Source organism: Balaenoptera physalus, assembly GCF_965194825.1.
Source record: "Balaenoptera physalus genome assembly, chromosome: 9".
Lineage (NCBI taxonomy): Eukaryota > Metazoa > Chordata > Mammalia > Artiodactyla > Balaenopteridae > Balaenoptera > Balaenoptera physalus.
Window position 1 is genome coordinate 24,987,409 of NC_138888.1, and position 18,419 is coordinate 25,005,827.

General features: G+C 41.6%; 1 protein-coding gene across 1 annotated transcript in view; it reads left to right on the forward strand.

The window, feature by feature from the left end:
* The window catches only part of TXLNB (taxilin beta), a 37,809-nt gene extending 19,871 nt beyond the window's left edge, over positions 1 to 17,938 (forward strand). The window contains exons 6-10 of the mRNA XM_082474583.1: positions 1,411 to 1,530; positions 5,293 to 5,367; positions 12,348 to 12,440; positions 14,551 to 14,646; positions 15,917 to 17,938. Coding sequence (XP_082330709.1) covers positions 1,411 to 1,530; positions 5,293 to 5,367; positions 12,348 to 12,440; positions 14,551 to 14,646; positions 15,917 to 17,215 — 1,683 coding nt within the window. The 3' untranslated portion in view covers positions 17,216 to 17,938. The remainder of the gene's footprint in view (positions 1 to 1,410; positions 1,531 to 5,292; positions 5,368 to 12,347; positions 12,441 to 14,550; positions 14,647 to 15,916) is intronic.
* Positions 17,939 to 18,419: the final 481 nt, after the last annotated feature.

Consider the following 18,419-nt stretch of genomic DNA (forward strand, 5'->3'; position numbering starts at 1 on the left):
ACTATATATAGTAATTATAGTAATAAAGGCATTATTATTTATGCTTAGCTTGTGCCAGGCAATGTGCTAAGTATTATACTTTACATATAATATGTCATTTAATTGTCTCAACAATCTTATGCACCAGATGATAACATATTATCCACATTTTATAGATGGGAAGCAGAGGCTACGAGGTTCAATCACTTATCCACAAACACAAAAGCCAAAGAGTTTTGTTGTCAATGGTTTACACTAGGGGGACTATAAGGATCTTTTATTATTCCAAAATTATACTTTAATATTCAATATGTTTTTAAGACTCCAGATGCCCCCTCAGGATTTTGATATATCATATCCCTTTTCCCATCCCACCCAAATTTTAAATATCTGCCTTAAAATGTAATATAACATAGTCAAAGTAGCCCTGTTGGCAACATGCTAAGGTTTTATCAAGAAAAAAACTGAGCCAACAGAAGGTAGTAATAGCAGTTAGGTAAATCAAGAAACTCCTCACAGTAAGCCGTAATGCCATGCTACCATTTTATCTTGTCACGAAGATCAAGCCTGCTCCGAAGTGGAGGTTCAGGAGAAAACAAAAGGGAAGGAGCTAAAAAGAAAATGTCCATACTCTTCAGAGAGATCTCATATGGGAATGGCCCGGTAGACTAGTTGTATATTCCTAGGACTGGTTCTAGGTAAGGCCCAAGGATGGAATTCCACATGTCCTCTTGCCAATGGGACCTCCTAATGACCAAGAAATTCTCCACACTGAGGTAGAGTTGGAAGTTTCTCTTCACCAAGGTAGTCAAGAGGTCAAAAGGCATGGAGGAGGCAGTAGCACATCTGCGTGTCAATTCACCTGTGACCCTCAGCCTTGTCTTGCCCACCAGAGAAACAGAGCTGACGTCAGGGGCTCCTGTCTCAGTCCCAGACCCAAGGCCACAGGCTGTTACCTCAGGGCTTCCTCACCCCCCTTTGAGGCAAGCATGTAGAGGAGAATTCACCATGATAAACTGAATTAATGTTGTGATTAAAAGTGGCTTTATGTTCACAGAAAGGGCCAAAATACCAAGTGATAGTGCTGTAGCCCTTGCAACATACATCATTGTCTGTGCTGCCTAGCGCCGTATCTAATAGTTACCAAATTTAGAAAAATACTGTTAGGGCCTTTTGGAGTTAGCATTGCTGAACTCTGGTACCTCCACCTTTTGCAGCCACTTTTGTGTAGTGCAAAATGCAGGGGACTCCACCAATTTATGACTTTCATATAAAACCATAAGCGATGCCAATGCATTTATTCCCCTCTTTTTTCTTGTAAATCTTAAAACCCAGAGAACACGTGTTTATGTCAACATTACTTTTTTTTTACATTTTTTTCAGCACCAATAATAAGTCAAGCTTGATAATGTGCACTTTATTTTTCCTTAGCACCTGGACAAAATATTTAAACACAGAGAACTGCAGCAGAAGCTGGTGGATGCAAAACTCGAGCAGGCGCAAGAAATGATGAAGGAAGCAGAGGAGCGACACAAACGTGAAAAGGAATATGTACTTATCACCTGAGTCTGTGTGCTTGTCTGGTCTGCCTTGGGGTCAGAGAACCCCTGAGAATGTTGTTTTTTGACAACGGTCATAGAGCACTAGACTGATGGAGAAAGAGCCTAAGCTTCCCTGGAGAATGAAATTGGCTAGCCCAGTAGGAAATACCGTACCTACACTGTTTTTTACCTAAAACAGTCACGCATCCATTCACCAAACCTTTTTCAAACACCTTTCATGAGCTATGCACCCTTCTAGGTGCTGGGGTGTAGCAGTGAACAAGAAGGAGAAGGCCACACTCCAGCATGAATCTAACTGGGAAGAGACGCAATAAACAAGAAAACAAATAAGGAAGGATAATTTCAGATAATAGTAAGTGCTACTAGGGAAATAAGGAGGAACCTCGAATGGGGCAGAAGGAGAGGACCTACTTTAGACTGGGTGATTAGGAAGCCCTACCGAGAGGAGGACGCTTGAGCTGCGCCCTGCCTGATAAGAGGGAGTCAGAGAGGAGGTCTCCAGCAGCAGTGTCTGTAGAAGAGACAAAGATCCTAATGCTGGAACCAGCGTGGCATCCTCCAGAAATTGGAAAAGGTCAGGGTGGCAAGAGCAGGTTGACCCAGTGGGAGAAAATTTCAAAATAAAATTGTATACGTAAACAGGGGCCAAATTGTACAGCTTTGTAAGCTTGAAATGTAGTTTGGATTTTATTCTAAATATAATGGGAAAGTACTAGGTAGTTTTAGCAAAGGAAGTGACATGATCTGCTTTGCATCTGTAAAAGCTGAATTTGGCTCGTAGGTGGAGAGTGAACTAAAGAGGGACAAGAAAGCAAGAAGAGAGCTAGGCAGCAATCTGGGCAAGATCTGATGACGGCTTGGATTGGGGAGGTGGCAGTGGAGAAGGAGAGCTGGATGTGGATAAAAGTTATGTTTTTAATGTAAAATCAACAGGCAATGCTTTGAACAGGAAGATGGTGACAGTGAGGAAAGGAAGGAGTCAAGGATGACTCCTGAGTTTTTGGTTTAAGAAACTGAGTGGTGGCTTTTACTGACATCTCATTAACCCCAAACACTCCAAAAGAGATGAGAGAATTGAGGCTCAAAAAGGATATGTGACTTGTATAAGGTCACACACTGCTAAGTGACCAAGATGTGTTGGTCACGTCTCCAGTGTATCTGTCCCCAAAGCCCAAGCTCTGTGATAGTACATCACACTCAGAGGTGTGTTTCAGAGGCATGAGTTAAAGCACATGTCTGTTGCTGGGGAGAGAGATTTGACACAGTCAATGGACCAATCGTTCAAATGTAGCCATTTAACAATTGATCACAAGCTCTGCATTTACCTAAAATCAGACTACAATCATTTCAATTTGTTAGAATAGTAATTTTTTTTAAACTTCGGTTTTCAAACTTGACAACAAAAGGATGAATTCTGGAGACCATAACCTGGTGGACGTTGCATAATTTCAAATCAGATGTCCATGTGCTCTTAATAAAAAGGTTAATTTATTAAATCCATCTACAACCTAGCTCTCAAAGTAAGAAATAAAGCATTTATTTATTATTCAGAATCCAAGAAAACAGATACTCCACTGTTGATGTAATTACTCTCAGGTAAAATATGCTTCCTACAGAATATCAGTACCTTTGGTATTTAATATATGAGGCATGACAGAGGAACAACTAGGCAAAGATTCATGTGAGAGAGGCTGGGGGGCAGACACGGAGTGACTCAACCTTAGCAAGAAACTAGCATGCTGCCCCCTTTTCCTTCCCTGATTTAGCAAAACAGCAGGTACAAGTCAAAGAAAGGTAGTCCCCCTCAGTTCTTCAAAGCTAGCGGCTACCTTCCTGGGTTCCAGCTCTGACACTTCTTTTTGAAAGTGATGAAATATCAAGTCAGAGCTGGGGGATAGGGGAGGGGCCGTTCTTCATTTCAAGAAGAACAGGCAGCCTCCTTCTTCCTTCTTCATCGGGAACCACCCATCACAACAGGGCCCCTGTGTGTCAAGCAGGGGCCGGCCGTGTACATTGCAGCCACACAGCTCAGATGGCCAGAGGGGGCGCTGCAGGTCTTCCACTCCGCAGCTGCCTCAGACCTCTCTTACAGTGAGTCAATTGCACTTCTATAATAATTGATCCTCACTGCTCACTGGGAGGCATGGAGGGACATATACAACCCCCTTTTACAAATGGAGAGGTCAAGACTAACTTGGATAAGAAAAAAGATGCCTCCAAGTTTTTACAAATAATGATTTTATTATTTTTGGTTCTGATAGCAAAAATGAACATTTGTTTTTTTTACAACATGAATAAACAAAAAAAAATTTATATCAGCCTATCTTGAAATAAAATAGAAACTTCTTAACTGACAGCCACCTGACTGACTAACCAGGTTATCCATTGACGTTCACTGCTCTCTGGAAGCACGCTGACAGATGGCCATAGCATGCTGAACCCTGGGGCTAGTTAGCCATTCTGGAATATCTACACGTGGTTGCCCATGTTAAGTAAGACAGAGCTTACTAAGAATCGGGTCTTTGCTCCCAAACCTTTTCTTCCCAGTTATCCTTGGTTTCGTATTATGTAAATCAACAGAATGATACATAAACTGATGAAATATGTGTTAAAAGAAGGAGTTGTTTCTAAAAAAAACTATGCTTAATGATTTGAAAGCCAGATGTAGGCCAAGAGCAAAAAAACAATTGTCAACTTAGATGTGAGCAACTGTAAAAGACTGGAAGAAAGTTGTAAAACTCTAGAGAATTATCCAATCAAGCTGCTTTACAAACATCTTAGGTCTTCAGGTTCTAGCAGTATTGTTTTAAAACAATTATAAATCTTATATGCCATATTATAGATATGATTTTTGTAAAAACAAGCAAAAACCCTCTGAATTCCAATCAGAAGATCCATACCCAAAACAAAGATCAAAGCCCTACATCAAAATTGATAAATAAATGAACATACATCTTAAGTTAGAATAACATGTATGTGTCATTTTTACGCCTAAAACGACTTTTTCAATTTAACCCATGAGTTCCAGTTCTGATCGTGTTTGACATGAGGGCTTTGGTTGTATTTGAAAGGCAGCCTTATAGGAGAGGGGTGAGACTTCTTTTGTAAACCTTATATAGGATTTGGAGTAATAGGTCAAATTTCTAACCTGGTGTTTCTCAAAGTATAATCCATGGACGACCAATAACTTGGTGTTTCTCAAAGTATAATCCATAGACCACCAATATCCAAACCATCTTGGGTATTTGCTCTAAGTACAGATTCTAATCACACCCTATACTTCCTAACTTATTTTCTCTGAGAAGGATCTGCAGTTTAACATGCCCCTGAGGAGATTCTGATGCATACTATGGTGGAGAACAGTGGTCTAATATAAAGGAACAGTTACTCACAACAATGCCCCAGGTGGGAATATTATGGAAATGTTCAAGCAGAGGCTGAATGACAGGTTGGCCAGAATTGCTACAGACAGGTCCAGAATTTGGTGGGAGGTTGAATTTTGTGTGATTCATGCTTGAGTTGGAGACTTTTTTCCTCTTTTTTTTTTTTTTCCATTGGAATCACTGATTTTTAGTTGAGAATCAAACTTTTTAAACTAGTTGTTTTCTTAGCTTTCTTAGATTCTTTACAAAGTTCCCCCAAAATTACTTAAGAGGATTACTTAGAAAGTAATTAAGTTTACACACAAGTTACAACAAATGGTCATCTAAAAGATAATTTGACAGTCTTTCCATGCATTCTCTTCTCACAGTTGCTGAACCAGGCAGCAGAGTGGAAACTTCAGGCCAAAGTGCTGAAGGAACAAGAGACAGTCCTGCAGGCTCAGGTGACGTAAGGGACAACAATGCATGGGGGTGCCCTCCTGGCTGTGAACCAAAGGTAGTCTGCAAGAGGCCTTCCGTGTGGGAGGGGAAGTAGGGACAGGAGGTGGAAATGAAGAATAACTTCATATTTATTATTTTTAAGTAAAAATAAAAGTACAATGTTATACCTAAGAAAAATAAATGCTCTGCACCAACAACTCCTAGTCAAAAGGTCTGTTGACATATCAATACAAATGAGGGTCAACCAGCATAAGCTGGTGGCCAGGTCCTCGCCTACCTGTTCATATGTCCTCTCTCTCCTCCCCCATTAACCTGTCACGGTAAGGGTAAAACGTAAACTGTCCAGATGCACCATCTATAACTGTCAATACTGAAAATTTCCTTACTTGTTTGACATTATTTATAATAAAAGGAAATTAGAAAAATAGAGTCAGCACCCACGTTTTTGTGCTATCAGAGGTTGGCCTTGTCAGTGCCAAATGATTAGAGATGGCAGACGTCAGAAACCATTTTGATTTGGCTTCGTGATGTTATGTGTATGTTTTGATTAGACTATGGGAATTCGTATTTCAGGCTCAAAAATAAAGCCTCATGCAACAGCTGGCTCTAGAGGAAAGCCAGACCTATCCATCTTTCTGGTGCCCTTGGGGCTCTGCCCCTCCTGGCAAACGTTCCCGGTCAGGTTCCAGGAGAGCCATCCTGCCACAGAGGGGCTCTAGCTCCCCTGCTGGGAGAAATGCCCAAGTGCTAAAGGGACTGTAAAATCTCACAGAGCAAATTCACAGAAAGCGAGAAAATCAGAAGCCTTCCAAACTGGGCAGCATTAATTTAAGATTTGAATAATTCACTTGTAAATGTTTATGTACTGACTGCTGAATATTTGTTCATTGTGAAAAAAAATGAACAAGTTCAATGAATACGAGTTCATTTTTTAAAAAGGAAAGTAGGAAAAACAAGAAACTTAAAATCACAAATTATACCACTACACAGACAAAAACATAAATAACATTTTGATATCTAACCTTCCTAAAGCGCACCTTTCCAATGTGTGTACAAAATGCAATGATGAATTGTTCCCCCACTAATATATCAAAATAGTTTAAAAATATTAATTACATAGAAATACGAACCGTAATTTTTTTTCACTATTAATAGAATAGAAGGACTCAGAGTTAAAGGACTAAACTCTAAAGTTACAAACTCAAGGTCATCCTTTAGGCAGTCACGGAACACATCATGTCGTGGTGTGGGGTGGGTGGCAGGCAGTGGCAGTTTTCTAACCAGAGGCAGGCAGGGGGGAAAGGAGGTGTGACCTCACTGTCCAGTGGTGGGGGGCTGCTGGGGGAAGAGTCCAGAGAAGCAAGTCAGGGCTTCTGGCTCTATCTCTGTCCCATTCACAGCACAGAGCCTCGAGGGGTACAAAGGCAGTATGTGAAGCTATTCATTGTTCCATCTGTTATAAGCAATCTCTACTCCTCTATGCTAAATGAAGAATAGATGAATACCATTAGACTCTAGGCTAGAGAGTGATTCATTTGGCTGGTATCAGAAACTAGGTCTTTAATGACCTGTGAAATAACATAAAGGAGTAATCCAATTTCCCACCTATACCCACTCAAGTTTGAAAAAGTATGACCCAGGGTTCTAGACTTGCCAGTGTTCCTCATTCATCCCTCAATACTGGGTCGAGCCCAGGGACCAGGGTCAGAATCCTGGCTCTTCTACTGTGAAGCTGTCTGATTCTGTGCAGCTCACCTAAACCTCCATGGACCTAAATTTCCTGGTCTGTAAAATAAGGATGCTGTAATGGATCAATGATCCCAAACTGGAGTCCTCTGACCTCTGGGAGGCCCATTACTTTTCAGTATTTCCAAAACCTAACAGCACATAAGGCAGCAGCTACTATCTAAAATGTAGTTGCTTTTGACATTATATCAGCTTTTTTTTTTTTTTTTTTAATTATTATTTATTTATTTATTTATTTGGCTGTGTTGGGTCTTTGTTTCTGTGCGAGGGCTTTCTCTAGCTGCGGCAAGCGGGGGCCACTCTTCATCGCGGTGCGCGGGCCTCTCACTATCGCGGCCTCTCTTGTTGCGGAGCACAGGCTCCAGACGCGCAGGCTCAGTAGTTGTGGCTCACGGGCCTAGTTGCTCCGCGGCATGTGGGATCTTCCCAGACCAGGGCTCGAACCCGTGTCCCCTGCATTAGCAGGCAGATTCTCAACCACTGCGCCACCAGGGAAGCCCATTATATCAGCTTTTGCTTAGCAGCATGGATGGCAGTTATTCATATGTTTGATTAAATTTATAGAAGGAAAATGAGTTAATGAATATGTAGTATATGCAGTTTGTTTTCAAGTTATGCACTCAAAACACTTAGTTCAGGGCTTCCCTGATGGCACAGTGGTTAAGAATCCGCCTGCCAATGCAGGGGACACGGGTTCGAGCCCTGGTCTGGGAAGATCCCACATGCCACGGAGCAACTAAGCCCGTGCTCCACAACTACTGAGCCTGCGCTCTAGAGCCCACGAGCCACAACTACTGAGCCCGTGTGCTGTAACTACTGAAGCCCGCACCTACAGCCCGTGCTGCACAACAAGAGAAGCCACTGCAATAAGAAGCCTGCGCATCGCAACGAAGAGTAGCCCCCGCTTGCCACAACTAGAGAAAGCCCGCGTGTAGCAACAAAGACCCAACACAGCCAAAAATAAAAATAAATAAATTAACTAATTAAAAAAAAAAAGAGTAGACACATTCAACAATTAAAAAAAAAAAAACTTAGTGCCTGCCCCCATAGTAAACATAATTAATTCAACTAATATTTATTGAGCATCTAAGTGCTAGGCATGGTTCTAGATGTTAGAAATATAGTACTTAATAAGAGAATCAAAAATCCCTGCCTAATTAAACTCACAATCTAGTGATAAAAATAATATTAATTAAAATGCTAACAACTGATTAGTGTATGAGCTAATATTAGTATTATTTCATAGGTAAGGATCCACATAGTGATATATGAGACAAAAGAAGTCTTTATTTGAAAAAAACTTTAAGAACCACTGGAAAAGATGATCTCAAGACCATGTTCAGCTCTAGTTTATGAATGTAGAGAATATCCAGAGCTGAAGAACTCAGCTAAACTAGATAACCCTGCCTCCTCCATCACCTTGCTTTCCATGGCACGTGGCTCTCTCTGTAAGGACCCTCCCTTGTCTATCTCTTTTGTCTTCAAGGCATTTTCAGAACTGCAATAATTACTTAATCATCATGAAGAATATAGAGGCCCCAAATCCCTATGTGTAATAATGTTTAAATGAGCTCCTCTTGAAAAATATCAGCATTATATTTTTTAAATGTTTAAACCTTGAAAAACAAAGTCTATCACAGATGATCTTGCAAAGCACTCAAACACTTCCTTTGGTTTGACAATTAAAGGAGTCGGATGGTAGGAAGGAGAGGCCTTAGTTCCCATTTCTATGGTCTGAGCAAAGGAAATATCAAGGATAGATTGTGTTTTCCTAGGCGGAAGTCACCTTTCAGTCATAAGACAACAGCTTGCCAATCTGGGGCATGATTCTCACTTAGGGAAGAGATGTCTAGCTTTCAATTATACAAACCAAGCCAATAGAGTAAATGTCAGAGATGATCAATGGGATACAATTGTGGCTACAAACAGAGTGTTCATTGGATCGATAAGGATGAAGATGGTAGTAGATGTGGGAAGTCAGCAATACCAACACAACACAGCAACACAGACACAAAATACTACCCCAGGGGAAAGATCAGTGAGTCAACTGTTAAAGATGGGTAATCATAGTCTTTAATCTCAGAAGGCCTCACCTTATCTATATAAGATGAAAGGAGATTCCTCTGCAATTACTATTATAATTGAAATCTCCCAAGTTGGCTAAGACAATTCCTGGACACATTTCTGTTTCATATATGCTATGAATGTTTGTAATTAAAATTTGTGCTCAGGTAAAAGAATGTGTGTGTCGCTCCGCCCATTTAAAAGTGAAATGTCAGGGCAACTGTTGCGGTTACTAATCCTAGAATAGTTTGTTTCTATTTCTGCCTCTGGTAAAAATACTGAGGAAGACCTCTGGACGTTCCTTCCATGCTTCCCTGAAATACCAAAGTGAAAGAGGGAATATGACACATCAAACGTGCATCACGTCAGCATAACAGTGAGAGGGAAAATATGACCAAACACATATCCATAAAGTAAACAGGAAGTGTGCATTTTAGTTCGTATCAATAAAGAGTGTCAGAGTTGGTTACCTGAGAAAAGTACAGTCCATACAGGTTTTGCCACCTATGACAAAGAGGTCAAATAGGAAGAAAAGCAGACTATTAAAAACAGTCACTAAAAGGAAGAAATGGAGAGCTATTGTTTAACAGGTATAGAGTTTCAGTTTTGCATGATGAAAAGTTCTGGAAATTGGTTTGCACAACAATGTGAATATACTTAACAATATTGAACTATACACTTAAAATGGTTAAGATGGCAAATCTTATGTTATGTGTATTTTACCCAATTTAAAAGATGAAAAGAGAGAAAAAGTTGATGGTCACCAGAAAAAAGCCAGAAGTGGTAATGAAGTGAGACACTACTCCTTGGAACTCTGGTATATCTGTCTTCTCCATGCCACAAGAAAAAGTGGGGAAGGGAAACAAAATCTGCCCAATTTATACACCAAAAGAACATTTTGCCCAAAGAATGGGGAGAGAGCTGGCCGGGGTGGGTGTGGTTGCCCCCGTTGAGCCTGTCAAGGTTGCACAGGTGAAATGGACCACACACGTGCCCATGCCTTCCCTTCCCGTCTGCAGCCTACAGCTAAAGGGCTGCAGGAGAGGGTCTGGGAGGACCAGCTCAGGAGACCATATCTCGAACCCCCTGTACTTTTGCTGGAATTACTGAAAAGCTAGAAAAAGAAAGAGGAGAAAGTAAGGAAAAGAAGTCAACAGGACGCTTGGCCAAAAATACAAATGAATGGATTTTGTGATAGGTGAAGAGGATCAACTGGGGGTAGCTGTCCCCACCCTACACCACTAGACCACGGGCAGTATAGGCAGCCAGTCCCACAGGAGCTTACCCTCAAATTGAGGGACTTGACCTATTCATGCACCCTGAAATCAATTCAGTGGATCTCAGCCAGTACTTTGGGAAAAAAATGAAACAATTAAATAGAATATGTCAAGAGTGCATTGCACCTAATGAGCAAGTACAGTTGACACTTGAACAACATGAGTTTGAACTGTGCTGATCTAATTACACGTCGATTTTTTTCAATAGTAAATACTACAGTACTGCAGTATCCAAGGTTGGTTGAATCTGCAGATGGGGAACCGCAGATATGAGCACCCGGGAGTACAGAGGGCTGACTATAAATTATACACGGATTTTGCACTTCATGGAGGATGAGTGTCCCTAACCCCCTGAGTTGTTCAAGGGTCAGCTGTATTGTCTTATGCACTGTGTGTGTAAAACCCTAGGGTACCTTCCTGGCCATGAATTCCCTTCTGCCGCTTTACCCAGTCTTTTTAAATCTGTATGCTAAAGAATCATGAGAAAAATTTTAGGCCACTAGAGTTACCTCAAGTTTTATCACATACCCACAGTGCTAATGATTGATTTCAAAATGATGGTCAGCTGTTGTTTGACTTGGGAAAATCTGTGTCCTATGAAAAGTTTTACGTTATTTTGTTGTTCTTGTGTTCTGCAGTAAAACCTCCGCTCTTCTGAATCATGTGAGAATGAGCCATTCTAGATAAGCAAATCTTCTTGGTTCTAGGGGTTGTTTGATTCCCACACACTGCCTCTAACTCCCATCCCCAAGACTGGGAACTCTCCAACCTACTGGCTTTCGGTCAGTCACTCTTCTCTGCTTTTGAAAGGACAGTCTCACAAGTACCACCAGCCAGTTGGCGCCCAACTGAGGACTTGAGGCTGTTCCAGACACTCAGGAGTACCAAAGTCTCATTTGAAAATGGAAACTTTCCATGTTAGTAAACAAGAATCATCCATATTAAATCTCCACTCACTCAAAACGTGCTATCCTAAAATTATTTTCAAAAGCAAGATTTTATTACTGTATCACTGTCAGTAACAATCAAGTATTTATACACTCTCCTTCCCTATCCTGCCCTATTCCTACCCCAAATACAAGCCTCAGAATTAAGGATGTGGAGGTACAAAGGCTCTTCTCCATACTCCCAAGCTAACCCGTATGATGTTTTTTTGGTGCAAATTAGAAGAAGGCATTTCTTCCTCAAGACTCATTATTTCCATCTATAAAAAAAATTGGTATAATAAACTAATTTTGTTGAAAAGGGACAATTAACTGCTGTTGGCTAGAACACTGTATTCATAAATACACAAAACCACAATGTCAAAAAGGGAAATGACAATTGCTTATAATAGCACAACCTGCATAATGGCAGCAACCCTAGTCCATGTCTGGCCCATACTTGTCTACATTCTTGCTTCCCTCAAGACCAAGTTCAAGGCTCACCTTCTCCACAAAAATGTGGCTCAAATGATCACCTGCCACACTCACCTCCTTCCCTGATCAGTACTTAACTGACTTGGTACTTTGTATTCACTGTCCTATAATCAAGTTGTCTTTGGGACTACCTTCCTGTCAGGAGTGCAGGGCCCTCAAAAACAGGAACTACAGGTTAAATGCTTTTGTACACAGAGTCAGCGCTTATGTTCAGTGCTCAAAAAATGTTTGTTGGTAAAAGTTATAATGAAATGGTGATGACATATTATTTCATTTTTCTTTAAAGAAGTACTTCAATCATACTCACTGACCTAGGCTGATCTCGTAGTAAAAAGAATTGAACGTATCACTAACATTGTATTAAGAATTACCTTAAATCATTTTTCTTCTCAAATAATAAACAATGACATGTTGTTTTGTTCTGGAAGCATTCTGAAAGCAGTCCTAAAACAGATCTACTCTTTCCCCTGTTTACAGCTTACTGTCTACTCTGGAAGGTTTGAAGAGTTTCAGAGCACACTGACAAAAAGCAATGAGGTGTTTGCCACCTTCAAACAGGAAATGGAGAAAGTGAGTATTGCTCATCCCCCACGAAATACTGACGTCTTCTAGTTCGACAGGCAATACTCCTTTGGGTTCATTTTTCTCTTGCTAAGATATTTCAGTGCATTTCATGAAGTAATGAAACACTTATACATGCAAATGAGACTTGGACTGTATTTTTTTATTGGTAAGTATCTGGTGAATTAGTCTTAGGAAGAGTCCGAAAACACTAGGATACATTTTCACTCTGAGGAAGAATATCTTCTTTTTCTAGGCCATGGAGAGGGTAAAAAGAAAAGATAAGAGCTAGAAATTTAATATTATGTTGTTTATACTGAAATTAAAAACTAATCTTTTAAAGATTAAAAAAATTAACTTTCACACAAATATGCAAAAGCAGAATGTTAGAGTAGAAAATACCATTTCATAGGATCCTTCTCAGAAGAGAATATATGTAATAAGATATAACGGACAGGGGCTTGAATGAGAAGATGAAGTCTGGGTGTGTTTTTACTCATCAAGTAGCAGTGAACAATTCACTTAACTTCCCCCTTATCTATAAATTAAGAAACGATTTCCCTTGCCTACTTCACAAGATTGTGAAGTTCAAATAAGTTAATGTATTTTTACGGGTCTTAAACCTTTTTAAAGTCTTTTACAAATATGAGGTGCTAATATTATTATTGGACATACTGTTTACATTTTGTTTAATTCAGTGTCTTCCCAAAATAAAATCAGCATCAGAACTGTGTTTCTGAACAGGCACTGGCATTAACCCTCTTTAAGTGTAGAAAGCATTCTTTGAAAAATTTCCATAAACCAATATGATAAATTTCACAATTCATTGTGAAAAACAATGAATACAGCTTTCCCACTCCACGATGGATCCATCCATTAAAAAAAATTTTTTTAATTACAGAGTTTTAATTTGGAATAAATATTAGAGTAGGAAAAATGCTGTTATTTATTGCAGAATTACATAGTTTTAAGATTGGAATAAATATTAAAGGAGTTTTCTATCTGGAGTTCATTTATAGGTTTTTAGTAGAATTAGCAAAAAAATTTGATATGCATATTGCATTTCTTTAGGTGTGGTCTCATGGATTTCATCAAATTCCTAAAGGGGCTGATGACTTTTAAAAGTTTAACTCAGTTAAGAAATGATCAAAATAAAAAAGCACTCAAGGCTCACGTAGCATCTCTATAGGGCCCAGGGGCCAACTGCCTGGGCCCAGCCTCTAGCCTCCAAGCAGACCCAGCCTCAGGCAGGTTAGCATGAAGCAGCCAGTGCCCAGGTGTGGTTCATCCAGGGTAACTGCACCTGAACACAGGCCTTTTCCTTCACTTCAGGCAAGCAGAGAGGAGATCCTATAACCAGGAACGTGAGTAGTTTCAGGTCTGAAAAAGGCAGGCTGCATTTTATTAACTTCTGGATGCCCTACACCCAGCCCCAGCCTGGCAACTAGCATGCACTCTGCACATGTTGCATTAAATGAAATAACTCCAGCCCTACTCTTCTGCTAACTCATCTGAATACTACTCCACCTCTCTGAACCTTAGTTTCCCCGTTTATAAAGTGGAGGTGAAAATAGAACCCTCCTTGGGGGACTGTCTCAAGGATGAAAGCAATAACGCATGTAATCACATTCTGTGAATCCTACTGCACTCTACAAATGTGAAGGCTGAGAAAATAGAAAGTTGCCTTTGTGTGGCTACTTCTCAGATGTGCCCAGATATTATCAACATTTTAACATCTGAAAAGCCAGGCCGACTTTCTCACTAATAGTCTTCCATTCAGTACAGTAAATAATCTAAATTTCAACCTTATTCTTGGAACTCAATAAAGCTATTTTTATTTTAAACAAAAGAAAAAGCAATGACAAAACAGAAAGGCCCTAAGTAGTTTTCCTTTCTCCTTAATTGGGTCTGGTGCAAGTAAGTCTGTTCACCACTGACCTAGATGATTCAAAAATAAATCATGACTCTCTCCACTCAGTCATCATTTCTTGACATCGAATTTTTTGCTTGCTTCAGCAGCTGGTAACGAAAGGACTTTTCTTGAAGTCACATACGGAACTGATAGTTTCTTTGATATATTAACTCTTCAGAATTAACATTAAAACACTCATTTTTGTAGACCACTAAGAAAATGAAGAAGCTGGAAAAGGACACAGCCACGTGGAAAGCTCGGTTTGAGAACTGTAACAAAGCACTGTTGGACATGATTGAAGAGGTGAGGAAGTTTTTCCCCTTGCTCATCTTCCCTTGTCCAGTCAATATATTTATACTCAGAAAATAATTATGGCCTAATACCACAAAATAATTACTTTTGAAAAAGAGCTGAATTTTTCTGGGATGTGGTATATGATATTGTAATAAAAATAATTAGAGCAAACGCCAATTTAGTAATTTAGTCTCAGGTCCAGACTCATAGTGTTGTGACCCTAAGTCACACGCCTACTTCTTGATGCCAAAGCTGTCCCCAAAGCAGCACCACACCTGCTGGACTGTGAATGCCTTAAAGGCAGGATGAGTGTTTTACCTGCCCTTGAATTTCCCTGGTGCCTGACACATAACAGGCGCAGAATAAATTAATTAGTTGATTTGAACATAACTGACAGAAGACACTAGCCCAAGCACCCAGGGTATGTGCTATTTTATAGACAGATACGGAGATATATTGTTTAATTCCTCCAACAGGTATTTAAATACTGATATTACATCAGGCTCTGGAGAGTCTGAGACCATAAACGCAAACATACATGGTCCTTAACCTGAGAGGCAGGGCTTTCAGGTGAAGGCCTCTCCATGTAAAGAAGTGGTAAAAAAAAAAAGTCTTAAAAGGTACAGAGTAGCACAAAGGTGGGGCTGAAGGAGTAAGATGATTTCGTGCACAAACACACCAACAATTTCTAGAGAAAAGGAGAATTGAACAGTTCACGCAGCATCATGAATGAGTGTGTGGTGAGTTTCTCTGGATACAATTACTGTTCTAACAGTTCATCCCAAATTGCAACCAATTCCAAAGAGATGTGCTTATTATTCATAAACATAAATCAAACAGTTGCTGGATTAGCATATAGCAGTTTATCTACAGAACAGATAAGGTATGGCTGATGGCCAAGACCCAGTCCCTCTCAATCATTTTGCCACAAGCTTCTACTTATGCCTTCTAAGTCTTAGAAGCAGAAAATTCATCTATTATAAAATTTTAAAAGCCCTAGACTGAAGCAGAGAGAAGCTTTGCTATCTTTCTTTTCTAAAGAAAAGAAAAAAAAAAAAAAAAAGAAAAGAATACGTGGATTAAAATTCTACCAGAGTCTCCAACACAGTACAAAAATAGAAGTGATGTCCATGACCAAGTATCTGTCCAGCCACCACCCTGTGGTCAGAGCCTAACAGACAAATTCCTGGACAAATGGTTTTGCTTGTCTCCATAGAGCATCCTGGCAATTTTGCTTTTCATGTCGTTTTATGAGTGTGTGTGTCTGTTTAAATCACAGAAAGCATTGAGAGCTAAAGAATATGAGTGCTTCGTGATGAAAATTGGAAGGCTAGAGAACCTCTGTCGAGCTTTACAAGAGGAGAGAAACGAACTCTATAAAAAAATTAGAGAAACAAAAATACCTGAAAAGGATGCCCAAGGTCAGCTCACCTCTGACGACGACGAGCCAGAGTCAAATACCTCTGTGGGTGAAGAGGCAGAGGCGGAGGAAGCCAAGGGTGTTCACAATGCTGTGCAGAATCTGGCCGCGGCCTTCATGGTCATTCATCGTCCAGAGTCAACCCTCGATGCGTCCAAAAAAATCCAAACAGAAGTCAGCAGTCCTCAAGGGGGCGGCGGCACGGCCCTCAAGGGGCTGGAACAAGCCCCTCTGAGCCCAGCATGCCATTCAGGGAGTCCCCTGCATCCCCCAAGTCCTCAGGCTGAGGCGGAGGGAGGCAACGAGGCAGAACCTCCCCTCAGATCAGGGTCAGGAGCACAGGCCCAAGGCAATGGTCCCCCTGCTGGACCACAGGCTGATCCGCAGCCACGGAAGCCAGAGGCAGCATTTTCGGGCCAGGCCCCGGAGCCTCCGGCAGAGGCATTTCTACGGGAGATGGAGGCCGACGGGCAGCCCCGGAAGCCAGAGGCAGCGTTCTCCGGCCAGGCCCCGGAGCCTCCGGCAGAGGCGTTTCTACGGGTGCTGGAGGCCGACGGGCAGCCCCGGAAGCCAGAGGCAGCGTTCTCCGGCCAGGCCCCGGAGCCTCCGGCAGAGGCGTTTCTACGGGTGCTGGAGGCCGACGGGCAGCCCCGGAAGCCAGAGGCAGCATTTTCCAGCCGGGCCCCGGAGCCTCCGGCAGAGGCGTTTCTACGGGTGATGGAAGCCGACGGGCAGCCCCGGAAGCCAGAGGCAGCGTTCTCCGGCAAGGCCCCGGAGCCTCCGGCAGAGGCGTTTCTACGGGTGATGGAGGCCGATGGGCAGCCCCGGAAGCCAGAGGCAGCAGCTTCCGGCCGGGCCCCGGAGCCTCCGGCAGAGGCCTTTCTATGGGTGATGGAGGCCGATGGGCAGCCCCGGAAGCCAGAGGCAGCAGCTTCCGGCCGGGCCCCGGAGCCTCCGGCAGAGGCCTTTCTATGGGTGATGGAGGCCGACGGTCGAGACCCGCCGCCGGCAGCGGGAGAGCACGTGCCAACTGGGGAGTCTAGATGTGAGCCCAGGAGGCAGCCCCCAGCAGCAGCAGCAGAGGGGCTCCCAGGAGGGGCCTCAGCTGGGCCCCCGCTGCCCGAAGTGGCCGACACCAATCTGGAAGGAGCCGACTAAGCCTCCTCTGCGTTCTGAGGCTGTTCTTCCCGACTTTCCATCGTCCTAACAGATTGTCTCCTGAAAGAGGCATTAAGGGCTGGGGACGTCTAATGGAAGAGACTTATTTAGAATCAAGACATTTTAAAATGTTATGCGGAGTACCTTCAGCCTTTGCTATTTGTTCTCAATTTATAACTGATTTGGAGCTTTTCTATTTAACACTGATAGTATAATTTTCTCAAATGGCAACAAAACATACGAGTAGCAAATTTAAATTAATTTGCCATTAAGATGTTACTTAATTCAATTTCTTAATCAACAGTAATATTTGGTGTTTAAAGACTCCCATTACAATATATAAATACTGAAAATGTGATGCTTTATTTCCATAGAGTTTAATAAGTGCCATAGTAAGTAATGGATGACCAGGTTCCATTTAAACATTATATACATTGTGTGTGTGTGTATATGTATGAATATATACATATATGTGCTTATGCACTTATATACACGTGTATATTTTATACACATGTATGCAAATATATATTACACATACATTTCTATCATCATCTCTTTTTGACTTTCTCTCATGCAGAATATTTAGATGCTTATCAAAAAATGTATCTCTTACTTGCACTTGGGACTACAGTAGACTAATGCTCTGTGAATTAGAAATAGGTTCAGAACATAAATATTAGGCTACATAATGTTGAGTAAAAAAATAAGTAACCCAATGGTAGGTCAATAAATTCAACCAATGGATTAAATGACAGAACAACATTGGGTTAGATTGCAAGGCTATACAGAGCACATAGACACAAAGATGGCCAAAAGAGGCCCTAAAAAATGGGGGAACAATCACAGCAGTAGACTGCTCACCTCTTGCAGCTGCTTCTCCTACACAACTCGGCCCATTGCCTTGCAACACCCTCATGTGGTGAAGCAGCCCACTCACGGCTTCTTGCAAGGAAAGGGTTGGAAGTGGGAAAGGGAACTGGGGATGGAGGGATTGAGGGCCCTCAGGCTGAGAGTCTGTGCTCTGGTACCTCGCCTTTTGAGCTAGAGGTCTGGAGAGAGCATAGTCACCTGGCCCTGCCAACTCTTCAGTTGCCTCCCTGTTGTCTACCGCTCTCTCCAGAGGGTTTCCCCACCACCTCCTGCTGTCACTGCCCTAGTCTATATTCTCAAAGCTTCTGCTCCTTCTTTCCAACCCTCTCCTTGG